The 20,736-nt window shown below is 35.3% G+C and overlaps 4 protein-coding genes across 4 annotated transcripts; 2 read left to right on the top strand and 2 right to left on the bottom strand.

Moving 5' to 3' along the window:
- The first annotated feature begins 1,460 nt into the window (after positions 1-1,460).
- On the top strand, positions 1,461-2,949 carry LOC113705764 (uncharacterized). Its single transcript, XM_027227676.2, has one exon. The coding sequence runs from the start codon at positions 1,867-1,869 to the stop codon at positions 2,746-2,748; it is 882 nt and encodes a 293-aa protein (XP_027083477.1). The 5' UTR covers positions 1,461-1,866; the 3' UTR covers positions 2,749-2,949.
- A 1,739-nt stretch (positions 2,950-4,688) lies between these two features.
- On the bottom strand, positions 4,689-10,310 carry LOC113705756 (N-carbamoylputrescine amidase). The gene is made up of 9 exons (XM_027227669.2): positions 10,039-10,310; positions 8,556-8,604; positions 8,216-8,307; positions 7,923-8,074; positions 7,775-7,821; positions 7,638-7,671; positions 7,225-7,391; positions 5,516-5,612; positions 4,689-5,412 (listed from the first exon to the last, which is right to left on the bottom strand). The coding sequence occupies exons 1-9, from the start codon at positions 10,125-10,127 to the stop codon at positions 5,237-5,239; spliced, it is 903 nt and encodes a 300-aa protein (XP_027083470.1). The 5' UTR covers positions 10,128-10,310; the 3' UTR covers positions 4,689-5,236.
- A 1,398-nt stretch (positions 10,311-11,708) lies between these two features.
- Positions 11,709-12,577, bottom strand: LOC113705747 (uncharacterized). Its single transcript, XM_027227661.2, has one exon. The coding sequence runs from the start codon at positions 12,491-12,493 to the stop codon at positions 11,837-11,839; it is 657 nt and encodes a 218-aa protein (XP_027083462.1). The 5' UTR covers positions 12,494-12,577; the 3' UTR covers positions 11,709-11,836.
- Positions 12,578-16,444: 3,867 nt separating this feature from the next.
- Positions 16,445-19,441, top strand: LOC113695089 (peroxidase 60-like). The gene is made up of 4 exons (XM_027214054.1): positions 16,445-16,672; positions 17,443-17,622; positions 17,943-18,102; positions 19,014-19,441. The coding sequence occupies exons 1-4, from the start codon at positions 16,445-16,447 to the stop codon at positions 19,439-19,441; spliced, it is 996 nt and encodes a 331-aa protein (XP_027069855.1).
- Positions 19,442-20,736: the final 1,295 nt, after the last annotated feature.

Here is a 20,736-nt window from a genome sequence, read left to right as displayed (position 1 = left end):
TAGATGGGAATATTACTGGGATCTGATGGTAATTGAAACTAATGGTGTCGGTCGTTATATTTTCTTTTTTGGGACGACAATCCATCTATGATGTAAAGTAAACTGTAGTGACCATCAAAATTTAGCTCACAAAACAGGTTCAAACAGTCGAGGATCACATCAAGAAAAATTGACTTGATGAAGCCTTTCATGACTCAGTACTAACATCCATCCTGATAGGGAAAACTTGGGAGGTGGGAGTTGCTGATATGCTAAGAAGTGTTCGTTGTGGTTTTGGGGTTTTAACAGATCACATCAGTATGCTCTGTAAAGCATTCTGCAGTGCCAGTACAGATTAGGAGTTGCAATAAAGTTGCTGAGCTTGTGATCCCATTTATAGCACAGCCCTCTTTGCAAATATCATTCATCGTCTTCAGTGGTTTGCTAACTGCTTTTTAAACCTTCCATTCGCACTCCCAATATGTGTACTAAGTAGATGCAAATGAGGAATTCTTTAACCTTCACACGCAAGCAAATGGATTACCTATGAAAGGAGAAGAACTCCAATTTCGGCTAAGATAAGATTTTTATGCCAGAAAAGAGTACCATTTTGCCTTTGCATGTAGAATTCAAGAATATCTATTATTTATCTATTTATCTATCTCTTTATTACCGTTATAAAGATACCATGAGTGTTGGTGTTTTGAATGTAAACATCATTAGGGTCTTAGTTTTCCTTATCCTCGTTATGTCCTTATTAATTGATTGAAGTATCATATATTGCCCTTATTATGTAATAATCATGACAAAACACTATGTGATGCGTGTTGGTTTAGAAGTGTTAAATAAGAAGACAAAAGATCATCAATGACGAAGCAATGGATAACCTATGTACGGAGAAGAACTCCAATTTCGGCCAAGATAAGATTTTTATGTTAGAAAAGAGTACCATTTTGCCTGTGCATATAGAATTCAAGTCCTTGTTGAATTCAAGAACATCTATTATTTATCTATCAATCTCTTTATTACCATTATAAAGGTACCATGAGTCTTGGTATTTTGAATGCAAGCATCGTTAGGATCTTAGTTTTTCTTATTATCATTATGCCCTTATTAATTGATTGAAATATCATATTATGCCCTTACTATTTAATAATCATAACAAAAACACTATATGATATGTGTTGGTTTAGAAGTGTTAAATGAGAAGACAAACGATCATCAATGACGAATGAGAAGAGTAAAGGTTAAATTGAGAATTAAATTCACTGTATTATAGCATATCGATTAAGAAAATGAAAAAAAAGAGGCTAGAATAATTCAAAAATACTAAAACAAAAGGGTTTTTTTTTTGAAGGAAACAAAAGGTTTTTTTTTTTTTTTAAACTGCAATTAACCTTTCAAAATTGTGCTCAATGCACCTTTAGCAGATACTAGTAGTTCCTATATCTATGCGTATATTGTGTAACTTTCAATGATGCTATGTTACAATCTTTCAGATATTTGGCACGCATAAAACGTTGGTATATGCCAAATGTTATCATCTGGCAGGAAAGATAAGGCAACTGGTGATTTCTTTACAGTTTCTACACAAAAACTGTGACCACCAAAATTCATCCAAAGTTTGATAACCACCCATCCTTGTTCCACTCCTAAGTTAGAGGCACCCTGAAACCAGCATCCCCAAATAAATGGCAACTTTCCACTCTTGACTTTATCAGCAGAACCATGCCCTTCCCGTGCATGTCTCCCTCTTAGGCTTTGCTGTTTGCTCTCTTATCTCTCTCTTTTTTTTTTATCTCTGATGCATAACTCTTTTTGTGCTTAGTCCTGTCATGTTTTCTTTCTCGAACCATCTTTTCCACAAGACAGTGGAAAGTACAAACTATGGCTACGGCCTGTGGAAGCCTTCAACACATATTTGACAGGCCATTACCAGAAAGTCCAACTCTACTTGAGCCCTTTCCTTCATGGAAACAGATTAAAACCATGAACCCAATCCCAGATTCTTCTTTTGCAGAGATTTTTGGAGAAGTACATTTCAAGGAGAATGAAGTTGTTGAATCTGTTGAGTCCCCCTCTTCCTCTTCATCTTCTCTTGATCTCCCTGCTGAATCATCTTCTTGCTCATCCTCATCGTCACCGTCATCGCTGTCCTCTTCATCATTGTTGGCAGATATATATCAACAAAATAGGATTGAAAGTCCACTTGACAAGGAGGATGACAGCAGCAAAAGCCCCGCATCAAGCTATTGTCCAACGCCAAGCCACGAGAAATATTACAAGCACAGTAATAGCTTTTCTTCCGTGAATTCGGAGAGTTTATCATTATGCACGGAGGGTCTTGGATTTGAAAGCTCTGACGATGTGGAGGATTTGGGAAATGAGACTAGTTTTGACATTCAGCAGGAGCACCAGCCCCCAGAGGAGAAAATATGCTTTTTTAAGGAATCAAAAAGGTCAAGAACAATTAAAGGGTCATTTCCTCCACCAATTTCTTGTATAGGAAGGACAGGAAGGCCTTGGGTGTCTTTTAGATCATATAGACAAGACGGCAGGTTTATTCTTCAGGAGATTAGATTTCCGACTCAAGAGTTTCTGCATGCATGCAGAGAAGATGGACGTTTGAGGTTGCAGCTTATTCAATCAGATGATGAAATTCTTGAGGGTGAGGAGGATGAGGAAGATGAAGAGGATCATTATGATTCTGAGGAAGTAAATTTGGAAAACGATGGTGATGATAGCGATGATGAGCATGAGCACCGTTAGAATATTGCAGACAGAAGAGAGATTGAAAGAAATGATGCTGGAAAGCATGTTCTAATCAGGACCAACAATAACCAAGATAGCTCACAAAATAGGTAGAGAAGCTCCCAGTCTTGTTTGATTCTTTCTGCAGCCAAAACTTCCAAGTTTGCGGCATGTTTTTGTGATCTTAATTTGGAAATAAATAGAATATTGATATAGGCAGATGGTGAATTCACCTTTAGATTTTCCAGCAGACAATTTTTGTTTCTTTATTTTCTCATTTATTTCTTTGCAGTATTTCATTCTGCCATATCTCCTGGATTATTCTAACTCCTATCGGAAATGTATTCGTGATTTCTTGCCTGCATCTCTTCCTCAACTCAACGTACAAGAAAAAAATTAATCAAGATTGATCAGAAGAGTGTTAATAGCCAAATTCAAGAGCTTGTTGTGCCTGAGCAGTAATCATAAGTGTACTCTGATTAAGTTTTATAACCACATGTAAACATCAAGTGGTAGAAGCAAGCTGAAATCTTAAAAAAGGGGGAAATATTTAATCGTGAATTCAGAAGCCTGCTTCCCATACACTTTGGGAATAAACTATTGCAGCAGTCAAGTTCCTTCATATCAAAAATTTGAATTTCTCTTTTTTCTCCCCTTTCTTGATACAGTAGTTCTTGATATTATTTGTTTTTCCAATTCCATATTTCCCTTTCTAGGATCCACCACAGAGAGGAAGAAAAGCCAAAAAGCATGAAAAAAACGGCGTAAGCCAGCCCAAAACTCGGTATCCTTTCTTCTGATGGAAAATGAAAATCACAGACACTTCATCCTATATCCAACCCCAGCTATTCAAACTTTTGCAGCTGAAAATGAACAGGAGCAGTGTTGAAATATTAGTGCATTTTTACTGTGACGTTGTGCGTAGAAATATTAGTGCATTCTTACCCACTAGCCCTACTTGGTCTTGAAACACACATAAAAAATGATAAATGTTTCCCAACTCAGAGCTTTGTGTCATGCCATGCCTGATGCTACCAAACTAACATAATAAAACATGAGGGCTGATAGAAGTCAAGATTGCCTGCATAATACCCTTATTTTCCAGCCAACTTCAATTATGGGTAGCCACTATACCAACTAGAAAGGAGAAAGCACTAGAACATTGACTGGAAACAAGACCTACATAGAAACTGTTCAAAGCCCCGGAGGCCATTGATATTTTGGTGAGAATAGATTCTGAGAGTTATTTTCAGCTTATTTCTGGATAAAAAAAAGTAGTAAAGCAAAAATAATGACAGGTACATCTACGGAGACGCTCTTCTTAGGTCATATTGGATTTTGTTGACAACCAAATAAGTCTTTGTTCATGTCACACATGGCAACACATCAACCAAGTCTTTGAACACTAAAAGCCATCTGTCTCTTGGCCTGAAAACGGGGAGCCTGCTGTAACAGCTTGCTGCTTTCTTGACTAAAATCTGAGGCCACTGTGCTTCCAAGTTGCCGTGGAATAATTTTTTGAAAAAAGAAATATTATAATTTTTTTGATGTAATGTATATAGAATAAAAAGATCCGGAAAAACGTAACCATCCATGATATAATTTCCAACCAAGTTGGAGGGCCATCACCAAGCTCATCGACACACCTTTTTTCCTCCTTTGGACCCAATAATCTCTGAGGAAAAAGTTCTGAGACTTATAAAGTTTACACTTTAACTCAGGTACAATAATCCATATGCAAGAAAAGATTAGAGTAGAACAGTAGCTTTATTTCGGAATGCATTACAACCTTGTCAAATCCTCTGTCTAAGCAGGAAAGGATAATCAGATGCTGTGGGCCAAATGCAGATTGATGAAGAGACAAATGAAGTGAACGAAATACTACTAGCTTTTTTATTCTCCTTTTTTGTTTGGGTGGGCACTAGAAAATTTTGGCAACATTTGGCCTTCACGTCAGCTGAGGACCCAAAGACAAGCTAATGGTTAATCAGATTGCAAGATATACTATTACATAAAAGATATCATGGACCACCTTGTACAGATACATCACTTTGATGACCAAAAAAAACACCAATAACTGGTCCGAAAAATCATTGAATATCTAACACATGCAATCTTCCAGAATTTGATCCTCAAGTGGTAAGTCCTATACTGTTAACACAAATGTTCCACGTAGCCACTCACACAGTGACAGTGCTCAGAAACCTTGATCTGAGGCTCAGACTTAGATGCTTACTAAGACCAAGATATTTTAGATGCCAGTAGTGTATACAACTAACGTATATAGAGCAGGGTGTAGCTTTTGGAAGTAGCAAAAGATATGCTTGTATCTCTAAAGAAGTCCAATACTGAATACTCTACTACTCTTGCTAAGCTCCTACGTATTGGTTCTCTATCTAAAGAAATACCCAAGTCTCAAAACAAAAACCAAACTCCTCTTTCATCAAAAAATTGAGTACCATCTCATGATTTCAAGTGTCTCAGCTAAAAATTGTAACAGCATAAATTACACAGGTGGATTGCTGCCATCTAATGTCAATAGCACCTTGTATAAATCTGGACGTCGATCGCGAAACACTCCCCAACTATATCTCTTGTATTTGATTTGATCCAGATCAAATTTCGCCACAAGAACAGCTTCCTCTTTGTCATCAGCATTTGCAACAATTTCTCCAGTTGGTCCTGATCAGAACATCAATGCTCAAACTCCTACTCACACAGATGATAATATGAAGAAACTTTTTAAAGGCCAGCAATATTCTAGTTATACTGGCACATAACATACCCGCTATAAAGGAATTGCCATAGAATATGATTTCACTTTTGCCATGTTCTGTCTGAATTATCTCTTTTCCGATGCGGTTCGAAGCTATTAAAGGCACCTGAATGTTACCACATATGTCAGCAAGGCCTCAATTTAGACAAATTAAAACATTTGTGTACTCAAAGGTATTAAAATTCTACAGTGAGGGACAAAAGTATATTCCAGCATATATCAAATGAGGCACAAAATGATCAGGAATGCAAGATTAAAAACTTAGTTCTATGCAACCTCCTAAACTAACAAATCTTACATTCCTGAAGTTCAAAAGCATCAGCTTTTTGTTCATGAACCAACACCTGAAATAGCCAATAGTCCAACCATCATGTATTGCTTTGATTTATGGAAAGGGTCCTTATCATTCAGTGGCTGTCTTATCACAAATTTCAGTGACCAGTGATGAATCAGTTATGCTAGATGCTCACTTCAATGTTGTAACTGGAATAAAAGGTAGAGAAACTCTTCGATTGACACTTGGATGAATACTCTGATGGCCCCTCGAGAAATGACAATTGTAAACAAAAGGTGACATTCTTGAACTGGTAGGAAGGGACAAGGTTCTCAAAGAGAAGCCTGAAAATATATTTCCTGGAAAGTAATATGCAGAGCTAGGGGCAAAATTTTTTACATGGCCCCCTGAATCAGCTTATACTCTTAAAACTTTCAAGTTAAACAGAAGGGGCCAAAAGATAGAAATCTTATTGCATGACAAAGTTTCTTCAGCTTTAGATGGACAAGAGTCAAATTATCCATGTGAACTTTTAGCAAAGCATTTAGCTCTTGGAAAGAAGAGACAACCATCTTTCCTTGGAAAACAGAAACTCTAAAACTGTTTGGAAAACTACGACAAAACATTCCTAGAAAAGGAATATGAAACAGAAGGAGATCTGTGTTATTGAGTGCCATGGGCTTCAAGCAACAAGAAAAATTTCAACCAGGATTGTTGCATTAGAAGATGGCAAGCTCAAAATATGGAAACTCTTGACACACAGAGTGGTGCTTGCAAGAAACCCTAAAGGATTTGCTGCTTAGCTAATGTGCATGTAGGAGACAGGAGTTTCCGTTTATGAATGGAGCCCATGAGAGATAAATTTAGAGCTTCTCAAGGCAAGGAGGGAACAGGACAACCTGGAATTAGCATTTCAATACTTCAGTTTTAAAGATAAACAGGTATCTAGTAACTCTGATAAACTTTTGGATACAAAATTCTCCTGTATAGTGTTAAGGTAGTGGAAGTGCTTTGGTGCCTTAGCCATAGACTCAGACTCAATTCTGAAGACAAGCATTTGAAATCATGTCCCACCTATATGTAATCTACCAGGCAACAGCAGACCAAATGCCATGACACTTCTTTTCATTGTACAAAAATGGGGGCAAATTTAAAAGAAGACAATTTTGGTTAATTGTGTATTGTATGGTCAAATGAAGTCCAAGATACTTAAGAGTTCTACCAAGAGGAAGTAAATGGTGGTTTGTTATGCGTTATACAGTGCATGCATATAGGTCCGACTCCTTCAAGACAAAATAACCAGAACCACTAACTTATGAACACAAGAAACATCTGCAACAATTACTGTGGAAGTCCCCACTAAAATTTTAATCCAACATATAAACGTGTGGATCAACCAGACAAAGTCCAAGGTTAAAAACATCCTTCAGGATATGCAACTCACCAGATTGGCCCCAGCATGCCCTTGCATCACTCTCTTCCAGTGATCTCGAGAATCAAGGCCTTCATCTTGAGGTTCAGAACCAATAGCAGTAGGGTACAACAATATTTCTGCACCTAGAAGAACCATAGCTCGTGCAGCCTCAGGAAACCATTGATCCCAGCAAATTGCTGTCAAGCACGAGCAGTAGAAAACTTAGATTTCCTATTTCCTTCTGGAAGCTGATTGAATCATTTGTTTAAGCCTTCAATTCTTTCTACTGCTACCAGTAATTTTGAGCTTTGGAAGACACAGCTTCTATATCATTTGTTATGCATTTTGACCATGAGTGGAAACATCAATCTGGAACCTATGGGCACACCTCATTCAAAATGATTGCAGGATGATATGAAAATCAAGGAAAAAGGAAGACTTACCAACTCCAATTTTTGCAAATTTAGTTTGGAAGACCTGGTCATTGTCACCATCATCAAAACATTAAGGTTATTAAAAAGAAATCACGATTGGTGTTGACAGAAGCAGTATATGCTCAGACGTAATCTAGCTAAATCACCTTAAAACCAGTGTCTCCTGGATTAAAGTAAAACTTTTCTTGGTACCCTGGAGAGGAAACATCACATATCAGACTTAATTTCTTATCAGATATAAACAAAATGAAAACATCACATATCAGATTTAAATCAACTATCACACTCGCACACCTGGACCGTCAGGGATGTGGGATTTTCTATAAAGCCCAAGATCTGTTCCGTCAGCATCAATTACAGCTACTGAATTGTAATGGGCATTGTTTGCCTCCTCAAAGAAACTAACTGGTATCACTACTCCCAGTTCTTTGGCGAGCTTCTGCATTCTGAGAAGCACACCATGCATAAAATATTGCTCAAGGAATGTCAATGAATGTGAAGCAAATAAATCATTTCTATTAAAACAAGCTGCTCCATCAGCCACACGAGTACAAAGAGGAAAAAATGAAGAAAAGAAGATTTTTCACCTTAGAATTGTTGGATGTCCCTTATAAGGCTTTGCTCGCTGAAAGAAATCCCCCCTTTGAGCTTGACAAAAGTAGTAACCCTCAAATAATTCCTGGAAATCCAAAAGGAAAATAAAACACAAGTAGCATCCACGACAAAAGATATACTATGACTACATCATCCAACTCTGTTAGGAAATGTAACTGGTTGTACCAGGTTTTTGCCATTGCACACGTCATTTTTTGCCACAAGTGTCACAAACATGAAAAAAAAATGAAATGGCGGAAGAATTTCAAGATTGATTATGACTAGGAGGACTTCTGTTTGGAGCTGTATATTCCATGTATGGGGAGGACTAACCTGTATGAGAATGATATTAGCACCCTTCTGATAAGCTGCTCTAACCAATCTGCAAATAGGAACAAGTCAGAGATAAAAATCAATAGTTGATAAAGGTTTAATTTTCTTGTTCTCAAGGTTATTATCTCAGCAACAGTGTTCTTACATATGATGAAGTTAAATTCTTAGTAAGCCCAATTTTGTTTTAGCAACATGGTTTTCAATAAAACAGTTGGTATGAAAAACACAAGCAGGCAATGTTCAACAGTCATGTTGTTTTCGTCTCTTGGGTGATTAGCTCCAGATTATTAATACAAAACCACAAAAATACAACCAAAGACGTTTTTCTACCATTATTCTAATATTTTTTTTCCAGAAACGGTAGATAATTGCATTGATATGTAGTAAGCTATACAATTGTCGAGCAAAGGCCCAAATTGACTGTACAAGTGCATCTTGGCACTAATAGTGGAACCACTCTTCATCAAAAGAAATGCTTAATGCATGCATACTGACTAAATCAACCCTTTCCTCCGTTAGATTAGTGGACAAAATGAATGAGCATTCCGTAAACATTGAGCACAGATTTCTAATATCCTCGAAGTGAGAGTGCATTGCCATGTCTTTGGATTTACTGGTTTGAATCATTTTCAGTAGCTGCTTCTGTTTAATCTTGACCTCAATTTTCTAATAAGGAACAGCTATTTCACTTATTATAACAGAAGAATATCTCAGTCTGCCAATCGAGAACTGCCCAAGAGGATCCTTTTACTCACACGTGCCATGTAATTATTTTGCCTAAATAGACAAACCTGCTTCATAATGCCCTGACCATACACAGGACCCAGTGTAAACCAAGTGTACATTTCACACAACCTTACAGTCATGCAGCCAAAGAATCCCCATGCTTTGAAATTTAAACCTCCCACGTTAAGGTTTTCTATCCTTTTCTATGTTTCTAGCTGCAAATGAGCCACAGAAATTCATTCCTCTGAAGATTATGCCACGTTTTACTTCTTCCAAATTTTGATGGGGGTGACCCAAGGTAAAGAAGATGGCTAAGCTTCAATTATTGGCATTTACATCCACCAGATTCAATCTTAGAACCTCAAGTTTCACAGCTACTCCTTGACTATCAGCTAGTGCTAGAATTCAGCTACATCTAATCCAGTGCTTGGAAGTTCCAAACAAACAATAAAGCTCCAATCTTTTAGCTTAAAGGGATCTGACAAACACATTACTGGAAGAAAATTCAGCAAGGATATCGAAAAATGAATGGCAACAAGATCAGATTTTTCAAATTCGCCAATCAAACTCAACGAAACCTCAATTACCCTTTTACTTAAAAACCTCAATCATTTGCACTAAGCCACCAAAACCCTTTTCACATCTTTATTTATGTCAAGAAACTCCTTGATCCCGATCCAAATTATCATCAACGGGTAAAAATTTCTTATGGGTTCATGCTGAAAGTTGCTGCAAGATGAAAAAAAAAAGTGGGGACCTTTCAGCAGTGGCAACGTTGGTGGAGACGTCATCAGTGCAGGAGAACTGGAGAGCTGAGACGGTCACCACCCTTTTCCCATCCTCCATCGGTACTACTTTGCAAAATCTCTTACTTGCGCAGTTCAGCTCTTTTCTGAGGACTGAGGAGTCGTTTAATAAACGACAGGAGTGAATTGAGTTAACGCACGGGAGTTGGGACTGGGAAAGCTTAGACCGGCACAAACTACAAAAGGGCGGTGGGCTGTGGGGGTTTTGTTACGATCAAACGACTAAGTGCGTTTGATTTTATTTTATTTTTTTTATTGGATGGATGATTTTTGGGAAAAGTTTTGTGGTAGAATAGAGCAAACGGAAAAAAAAAATAGTCACTAAACTATAATACCAGTTTTCTTATTGGGATAATATTAGAAACCTTCTCTCACGTTTCTCTTAATATCATCTAGTATCCTTAAAATTTTAAAAATATCACTTATTTCTCCTATTTTTGTTATTTGTGTAACAAAAATTTTAAAAATTCTAAACTGCCCTTCTACTTGCTAAATAAAAATACTTTTCAATCACTTTGTTTACTTTAAGAAAACTATCATCTAAAAAAAATATCTAATAGTACTACCCTATCATACTGTTATAGTCCATAAAAATATATATTCAAAAAATAAAAAGGCATTTGTAAAGAAATACATTTGACTAATTTAACTATATATGTTCAAAACCGATTATTTATGAATTTAATATTTTTTTCAACTTCTTCTCAATTCTTGCCCAAATATTTAAATTATACCGATCATTATAAAAATCATTCCAAAATAAGCAACTAAATCATACCATACTCTATCATAATAATAAAAAGTAAAAGATATATAAAATTCAATTTATTATAATTTACAAATAAAAAATTGTATAATCCTCCAAAAATAAGTAAGAGAGAATGTTGGAGAAAAGGGAAAGAGAAGAAAGTGACTTTTATTTTAAAAACTTTTTTAGGTCCATTTATTTGATATGTGAATTATGTATCAAGTGAAAGTTAATATAGTTTTTTTACAATTAGTAGGGGAGATAAGTGATACTTTAAAACTTTAGGGGTACCAAGTGATATTAGAAGAAACCTCAAGGGAGGTTTCTGATATTATCCCTTTCTTATTTCGGTTCTTAAACTTTTTGTTCTGTCAAAATTTTTACTCAATTGATGAAAAAAAATATAATTTTTAGTCACTCAACTTATGTACAATTTTGATCATTCAATTAATAAAACATACACTTTTTACTCCAAAAATGTAAGCTTCAGTTAGTTGAATTATCATTTTGGTAAAATAAAACGGTTCACTGACCAAAAACAAAGAATTATGAATCTTGTAGTGATTATTTATTCCTGTCAGTCAACTAAATCATGTATGCAGGTTGATACACAACCATTTCTTTAAAAAAAAAAAAAAAAAAAAAAAAAAGGGATATATTAAGTTGGTTGTTGAAATTCACTGCTTCCCTTGCAGCAAGAACTTTTCTGCCAATTCTGCACTTTCTTAGATAAGCCAGAAATAAATTGACCCTCGTAACTGCGGATGCCAATGACTTGTTTAATTGCTGATACAGAAGCATCATTTCTGCATTATACTCTAACAATCCTCTTTTCTGCATTTTGATTTTTTGAACGTGCAGTGGACACATCAATATATTAATATCAGACCCATCTCATATTTAATTTTCATCTCATCAAAGTCTGTAAATTACACGATTGAAGATTGCAATGACAAATTCTTACCAGGGAGAAAAAAAAAAATTAGCGTGAGTGTACAAAATTAGGCATTAAAGAGCATCATTTCAGATTTATTTTCCTGGTCAATTACATCAAGAAAAACAGGGTCAACACTCACGTGACTGTCCACGTGAGCTTTAAACCTATGGTCCCACCACAGAACCTTAGCATCTCCTTCTATATCCACAGCTGCATTCAGCACCATCTCCCGGCGCGCCACGTCAGCCAAGAACTCCTTTGCATGATGAGCCAGCTCCAGCCCGCTGAGCCGCGCCGGAAGGTGGAGGAACTGGCAGGATCTCGGCGGCTGGGAACCCGCTTCCACCACCGCTGACCCCAGGAGGCAGCCGGCGTAGTAGATGGACATGTTCGCGGAGGAGTATCGGACGGTCGCGACGTTTGGGTTGCTGACGTGGACCGTCAGGATCATCTCTGCGTCCAAAACAGGGAAGTTGAGCTTTAAGGAAGTTAGGTTGATTGAGATTAGGTGGAAAGTGGGGTCACGCGGCTTTGAGGAGAGTATTGCCGACGCGGCTGCGGCGGTTGCTGCGCCTACTAAAGCGGAGGTCCAGCTCCATTTGGCCTTTTTGCCCATGGGTTCTTGAGAAGGATACGGAAGAGATGAGAGGTTCACGGCGATTTGTCCACGCAGAAGGAGATGATGAACGAGGAGGCCGACTATTGGGGGACTTTTTGTCATTGGAGTTGGACCTTCCTGACGATATTGCCCTTGATTAAGTTGCTTTGTTGGCTTTGGCCTCCAGGGCAGTGATGAAGGGTAGCTTAGAAATTTTATATGCTTGGAAAAAGTTCTAACATTTGGTGTCCAAGCGGTGCGCCAAATCGTTCAAACATCCATCATATTTCGCGTTCTTTTGTTTTTTACTTTTAGAATAGTAAAATCAAATCGGTTAATTTTGATTCCAATATAAGTTTTTGAATACTTTTTATCCAAAATTTATCACGTGATTGACACATAATCATTCTATTAGGGACAAAAAGATTAGATCCTATTTAAAAATAATAATAAATGACTTGATTTATATTCATTTTTGTTCTTAAAAAAATAATATCTGACTCAACTATACTCATTTAGGATTTGGTTTAATTTGTATTCATTTTTGCCACTAAAAAAATTGAGATCTAACTATTTTGTATATAAAAAATAATTGCATGTAGGTCATATGATGATTTCAAACTAAAAAATAGTCGGAAACTAAGGTTGAGATCAAATTTTGCTAATTAACTTGAATTTGTAAGCGGCGTAAAATGAATATTTTAAAAGTAAATGAAGAGAAAATTCATTTGACATACGTACGGAACGTTTTAAATGATTTTCCTGAAGGGTTAATCATAAAAATTCCCCCCAAGGTACGTTCAGAATTTGCAATATTTACCTCCTAAATTGTTTTTCCTCACCCAATCCCATAAGAGACAAAACTACTCCTAAAATATAGATTTCGAATGTGTTCCTAGATTTGGCGTATGTATACAATGTATGTATTGTGGATCAGATTAAGTCCATTTGTATTGAAGATTATTTGAAAAAATCATGTAGATTAATCGTGTATTACTTTTTATAATGTAATATATATGAAATAAAAAATAATTGAATAAATAAAATAGTGATTAAAAAATGTGTTTCAAGAACATATTCTAAGTTACAAGGACAGAACTTGGTTTTACATGTGTTTTCTTTTTCGTTTTTAACAACATTTTCCCTTTCAATTATTTTGAGAATATTTTCAAAATTTTCAAGGATACATTGAGATTTATAATTGCCACCAAGAGACAATAGCCATTTCGGTATCTCCTAGGAATAAACTGCACGAGATGGGATGATAATACTATACCTTAAATTTGAGCAAACTTATCCAAATAAATTCAGGTAGTGGAGCTATTTCAATATATTGGCATGTGATGATAGCAATGCAACCTCAACATCACACAAGTTTATTGTCAAAATAACTCTCCTTTCAAAACATATACCCAAAGTAACCTAATTATAAAATTTATTACTTTTATGATCCTTTTTTTTAGCCACATAAGCTCTATATGTGCCAAGATGAAGATAGATGCGTACTCCATTTCTCTTTTTCATCTAATATTTTCCCTATTTTTCTCTCTGAACCTTTATGCATTTTTTCCTTCCATTATCTAAAAAATGATTTCTCACACCTTTTGTTTGATAAAATGTCTATGAAGAAAACTACATAACAATATATATTCATATCTAGGATGCCTTTTGCTTTTTATACTTGTTGATTACTTATATAATAATATGGTAGTTTTCAATTTGTTATTGAAAACTTGAAAATTTTAGCTTGATTACTTTTTGCAAAAATTCTTTTCAAGGAGTAGGAAGGATAACATAAACAAATATGATTGCCTTGAAGTTTTTCTAACTTTTCCTCGTTATTGCTTAATTTTCATTGCAATTTTTGTATTTTTTAAATTTTATTTTTTGAAAAAAATATATGCAATAGGTTTGATACATTTAAAAAAAATGTAGAGACCAATAATAGTAAGGTCAATAATAATCGAATTTATTTTAAATAAATATAAGAAAATTATCGAAGTCATGCAATCTTTTTGCACCTCTATAATAACAAAAATTTAAATTTTTAGTTCATGTTGAAAACTATAGACTAGATTAAATCTTTCCTTTCTTATTATCCTATATGGCAATCAGGATAACTAGATGGTAACAATAACACCATTATGAAAATAAAATTTGAAAGTGTCATCGAGTCATTATACTTCACACTTCATGCAATTGTACTCGCAAGTGTCATCTATGAACTTTTGTTGAATTTTGAAGGTTGTCATACAGCTGGAAATGCTTATTGTTGTTCCCTCATTCAATATCGCCTCTACAATTTCCACAACACAGGGAAGCCAGACCCTTCAATGGATTCCAATCTAGTGAGCAATCCGAGAAAAAGGTGTCCTAAAATATCTGGATTCGATCAAACTGTTAAACTCGACCAAAACCCTCCTAGTGCTAATACCTGTTGATGATCCTCACTATAAAGTAAAAACAAATAGCCTTGCATGGAGGGGTTCTTCAAATTGATCAAGAGCCGGCATTGGATCTAATGACAAAGGACACTGTGACTGCTACATAGCCCACTGCCCATGGTTAGGGACTTCTCTAGTAGATTTGGCCAAGCGATAGTTAAAATGGGTGCTGTCGATGTCCCAACTGGAAACCAAGGAGAGATTAGAACATCATGCCGGGCTGTGAACAAAAAATCCAAGAAGTTTTGATCTTAATTCAAGATAGAGCTTCAATTGGGATTTGTTTTTTCAAAAGAATACCTTGTGAAGTATTAATTGTTTGAGTAACGTGGAAATTAATTCATATATTAAGATAAGATTTGTGTCCCTCAAACTCATTTATGAAGTCAATTTTACATTTTTCTCACTTGCATGAAAATATCAACATATAGATTTATGAAAGGGAAAGCCATATGTGCATCCAAGTGTTTTAACATTTTTTTATGGAACTAAACTATTCTTACCTAAGTCATAGGGAGATTAGCCAAATAGTCATTAGGTTTTTGGTTCGATTCTTAAGCCATCTCCTTGCTCCTTTCCCTATTGTAAGAGTTGGAGTCCCCCATTAAATACCCAAAAAAAGAAAACCTTTCATTTAGCAGTTGATTCCACATCCTGTTAAGTGGTCCTATTCTTGTCAAACTTCAAAATATTTATGGGCTAAATGTGTTTTCTTGCTATTTTGGGACTGCTTTGATGCCCCCCAAATTTTTTTCCAACGAAGGAATACTTTGTAGGTTACAACTAGAGTTTTCAAAGAATTATTAGTCATAAACCCAGATTGCACATTTTTAAAACAATGTGTGTGAATTGATTGGATAAACGATTGGTTGAAGATCAATTCCTGCCCCTAATACAAACATGAGAGTTTTTTATAGTTTTTTTTTTGAGAGAGAGAATTATATACCATCATGCATGACATAACAATAACACAGTACTCTTTGAAATGAAAAAAAAAAAAAAGCCAAAAGGGAAAGGGGTAGGTTTTAAAATAATTATTTGCTATGAGGGCAGGTATTTGTTAATTGTTAGGAAAGAGTCTGCCACCTTGATTATGCAATTCATCAAAGACTTTTCACAGCTAAAGGAAAGGGGAAAGGAACTTCTGCTGATTCCCTCTACCTTCTTAATTAGGCAGGTCAATCCTTACTAATTTTCAATTTTAGTTGTTAGTTTAATAACTCAAGAATATGCAGTTTAATTAGCTAGCTTCTTATTCTCCTTCCATAATTAGTTACCAGAAATGGTAAGCAAATCCAACAAGATTTGCAATCTAAACACGAATAACTTTCAAATAAACACTTAAGCCGATGCATAATAGTCCAGCTCTAAGTCAGCTAAACATGTTTAAAAAATAAATCCTTGCTCCCCAGTGGTACATTCTTTAGTGCAAATACATTATATCATGATTGCACGTTCAATCAATCACAATGAGAGGGAAAAGTTGTGCCAAATGGTTGTTAGAACCAAGCAATATTCCAAACTACGTGCTCATGTTTAAAGTTCTTGCAGTCACATATAAATAGATAGCAGAAATGTGCCATCTACATTGCAAAAAGTAACCAACGTTTCCAGATCAATTATACAAAAAATGTCGAAAGGTGCTGCAGTAACACTAGCCATGGGATTGGTTTTTGTGGGCTTGTTGGGGCAGTGCTATGGTGCTTCATCACCATTGCAGGTAGGGTTTTATAAGGGGAAATGCAAAGGGGTCGATGTTGAGGCGATTGTTGGCAGTGTGGTGAGAACGTGGTTCTTTAAGGATCCTACAATTACTGCTGCTCTCCTCCGCATGCAATTTCATGATTGCTTTGTTAAGGTAAGAGAATTTTTGCTTTTCTCCCTTTGCCGTCCTTTTTCATCAACTCTACTGGAAAATGCAAGTATACAAGTCAAATTCCACTTTTGCAGTGCCTTTGAAAGTGTTGTCAATTTCCATCTTGCATCTTGAATATTTATTTCTAGGACATTGTTCTTTCTTCTTCGTCTTCTTTTTTTTTTCTTAATAAATTTTACGTGTGTCCTGATAAAATCAAACAAGGGTCTCATATTCACTTAAATAATGTTCTTACCGGCTAAGTTGAATCTATGAGAATTCAAATAAATAGAATGATTTTCATAACATTTGATCTTTATTACTCTTATCATAGTGCATGTGCTTGTAGAAAAATGCTCCATATCTTAAGGTCTTGACTTCGCCATTGCATATAATCTTATGTCGTTGTTACGTGCATGCATTGCTCTCGAGTTCGCCAGCGTCATTAATATCAATTGGGACTAATTGACATGCATACAGAACTTTAAGGGGTAAAATTTCCAACATATCGTAAAAACTCATCGTGCACAGTTAGAATGATTAAAATAAATTGATTGAGAAAAAAATATATTGAATAAATTTTATATACATTGACAGTGTATACATTATCACCATTACATTCACGACACATGTACAAAAGTTGGATTTCAAATTCAAATTTTGCATAGTTACCATTCATCCAATGCTAACGATGTATACACTATTATTAGTGTAGGAAAGATTAATCCAAATATATTAGGTTGGTTGTTGACTTTCTGCCTATGATTTAAAAGGGTTGTGATGCATCTCTTCTTCTGGATGGAAGCAACAGTGAGAAAACTGCAATACCAAATTTAAGTGTTAGGGGGTATGATCTTATTGATGCGGCAAAGGCAGCTGTTGAGGCCATTTGCCCTGGTGTGGTCTCCTGTGCTGATATCATTTCAATGGCTGCTAGGGATGCGGTTTCCATGGTAAGATAATTCTTTAAGAGTTGTTTTCATTTTTCTAAATTAGTCAATTCCGGCTATATGCCTTTATTATCAAAAAAAGTCATTTAGAGGTGCTGACATTTGAGTTTGACTCGTACATTTAGCTGCAAAGAAGTTGACTAGCTATGCAAAAAAACAACCTTTATAAGTCTGTGGTGGTAGTTAAAAATTAAAATAAGCGTTGAGTTTTAAGAGCCTTAGAAAAATAATTACTAATTTCATTTCTTGGACCAACATTTCTTATTATTGTTCTTCTATTGGACAATATCTTTATAGAATTACTCTTGATTTGGTAAATGCAGAGTGGTGGAGGACGGTACCCTGTAGAAACCGGGAGGAAAGACGGCACCTTGTCGCTTGCCACGCTTGTGAACCTGCCGCCACCCTTTATATCGGTCTCGGATTCTATCAAAGCATTTCAGCAGAAAGGGCTTAATGTGGTGGACATGGTTTATCTTCTTGGTATATACTTCATTTTGCAAATCTAATCAACTTTTCATTTTTTTTTAACTCTCCCATCTCTCGCCACATCTTTTCCACCCTCAACTGCCTTGCACAGGATCTGAATCCTAAATTTGACAACCGGAAAAACTCTAAAAATCCTTCCCTAATCATTAGGCCAATCCTAGTGAATAATCAAGTTTTCATTGCTTTTTTTTTTTTTTTAAAAAATAAAAGGCATAATTTCATTGCCACTAATGGTAGAAAATACATTACTATGCCACAGAAACTGAAAATCATAAAATACAATAGATCTGAAAAAAAAAAATAAAATTCTAAATACATTCTGAATTTGCTGTTCTTGGCAATCAGATTGCGAGTAACTGAACTTAATGTGTCTTTTGAATTTAGACCCTAGATAATGCCTTCCCTTCATTTGTTTGTATACATCTCATTAAACTTGAGAAGAATTATTAACATGCCATTAGCTTTATTAGAAGAAATTGTCATTTTACTATAAAATCAATTCATTTGAGAAAGTTTCATCATCTAATCTCTTTGCAAAATACTGGGATGGTACACGAATTGAGAAAGTTGTGATAAAATCTATACCCGCACAATTAATGGTGAACCGGCTTCCTTTCATTTCAATTTTTCACATGTCACTAACATCAACCACGAAATTGATTGTGAATGGTTTGATTAAACTTAAAAACATTTTTGAAATCTTATATTTCATAAAGAAACTAAAAACAGTCTTATAATCTTATATTTCATGATAAGTACTCACGCCTTATTATTCTAATGGCAAAATCCTTTTTTTTTTTTAATTTAATGCAAATAGATTTAGTTATTCATTATTGGGGAAAAAAATCTTATTCGAAATATTTCCAAGGTGACTATAACTAATCTCAATTCTTGATTGAACCAAGGTGGGCACACCGTGGGAGTTGCTCATTGTTCCCTCTTCCAAGATCGTCTCTACAACTTCCAAAACAGTGGCCAACCAGACAATACCATGAGCCCTTTGCTGCGATTTTTCCTGAGAATCAGGTGTCCTCAAAATGCTACAGTTGATAACACAGTCAATCTGGATCAGAACCCTTTGAGCTCTTTAATTGTTGACAACTCCTATTACAAGCAAACAAAATTGAACAGAGGAATTCTGCAAATTGATCAACAACTGGCCCTGGACCCATTGACCAAGGACATTGTAACTGCAATAGCAACCAGGTTCGATTTCTCCACAAAGTTTGGTCAAGCCATGGTTAAAATGGGTGCTGTTGAAGTCCTAACAGGAAGCCAGGGGGAGATTAGGAGTTCTTGCAGGGCAGTTAACAAAAAGGGCAAGGGACAATGACACCAATGGTAACCAAGAAAAATGAATTAATAATGACGAAAATGGTAACACAGGAGGAAAATGGAACAATAAAGAGAATACAAAGCACTAGACAATATGTTCTACTGTGCTCAGATATTTATTTTCCCTTTTTTTTTTTTTCCAATTCTCATTGTTGTTGATATGTTTCTTTGAATTTTTTATGGTTAATTTTGTTTTCCCTTCATTCCAAAATTTCTGTTCATCAAGGTTTCTGAATTTTAGAATTTCTCTTGATTAGTGATGCATTAGACATTCTCTTTTTTTTTTTTTTTGGGGAACTGTAATGAGGACACAGTCCAATATAAATAACCTTTAATTATATAATTTTCTTAATTTATATCTGATTAATGATGCCATCAGTATTTTGTGGACGTGTAACACTGCCACAACCAAATGTAAAAAACAATAACGTCTTGACCCTTTTTTTTCTAAAGAAGATCAATCAATAGTGGTTCCTTGCATATTCTCATGATGATTTAAACTCGCGATCTATCAGTTATATATGCGTGAAGCATCTCACCAATTAGACCATACTTTGTTGTCTAATATCTCCACCTTTAATAAGAAATATTTCCTACTATCATTGAAATTTTGATATATACGATTACGGTTCCAAAAAATGTCATAGCACGTTCAACCAAATTCAAAAATCAGCACTTGCTATAAAACAATGGTATAAAACTTCAAAAAAAAAAAAATAGAGAAAGTGGCCAATACACACGTCTTAACGGAATTTCATGTCATTTAGCAACTATGCTTCTTAATTTTGAGATAAGATTGTTCCCCGATCACTTCATTGGTTTCCTGTAGTGTTATAATAAATCCGTAATGAATACTCCGATCCTATGGGGGAAAAAAATAAAACAATAAAAACATTGGCTTGTAATTATTGTCATTAATTGCCTTTGCAAAAATCACAAGGACAAAGTTGACAAAAGATGCTTCTGGGAGAAGAATAGAAACTATTGGTCAAGAACTGATTATCATTAAATGTGAATTTACTTGAACTACATATTAATCTTCATCTCACTATTTGTATGTTGTTAATCATTTGCAGTCCGTAGGGAGTTACAGTTCTTAGGTATCCATCCCACGACCAATGTGAGTTACTTGTGTAATCCTAAAATGGAAAAAGAAACAAAGTACTTTTGTCACTATGCTATTCTTTGTTGCCAATTCATCATCCTTCTCATCTAGAAGGTTAAAAAGAAAGAAAAATGGCATCCTCGTTATTCTAGAAACAGAATAAAAAATTGAAAAATGATACTTAACTT

Source organism: Coffea arabica, chromosome 1e (genome assembly GCF_036785885.1).
Source record: "Coffea arabica cultivar ET-39 chromosome 1e, Coffea Arabica ET-39 HiFi, whole genome shotgun sequence".
NCBI lineage: Eukaryota > Viridiplantae > Streptophyta > Magnoliopsida > Gentianales > Rubiaceae > Coffea > Coffea arabica.
Note: the sequence above shows the minus strand (reverse complement) of the source record. Positions and strands in the feature narration are given on the sequence as shown.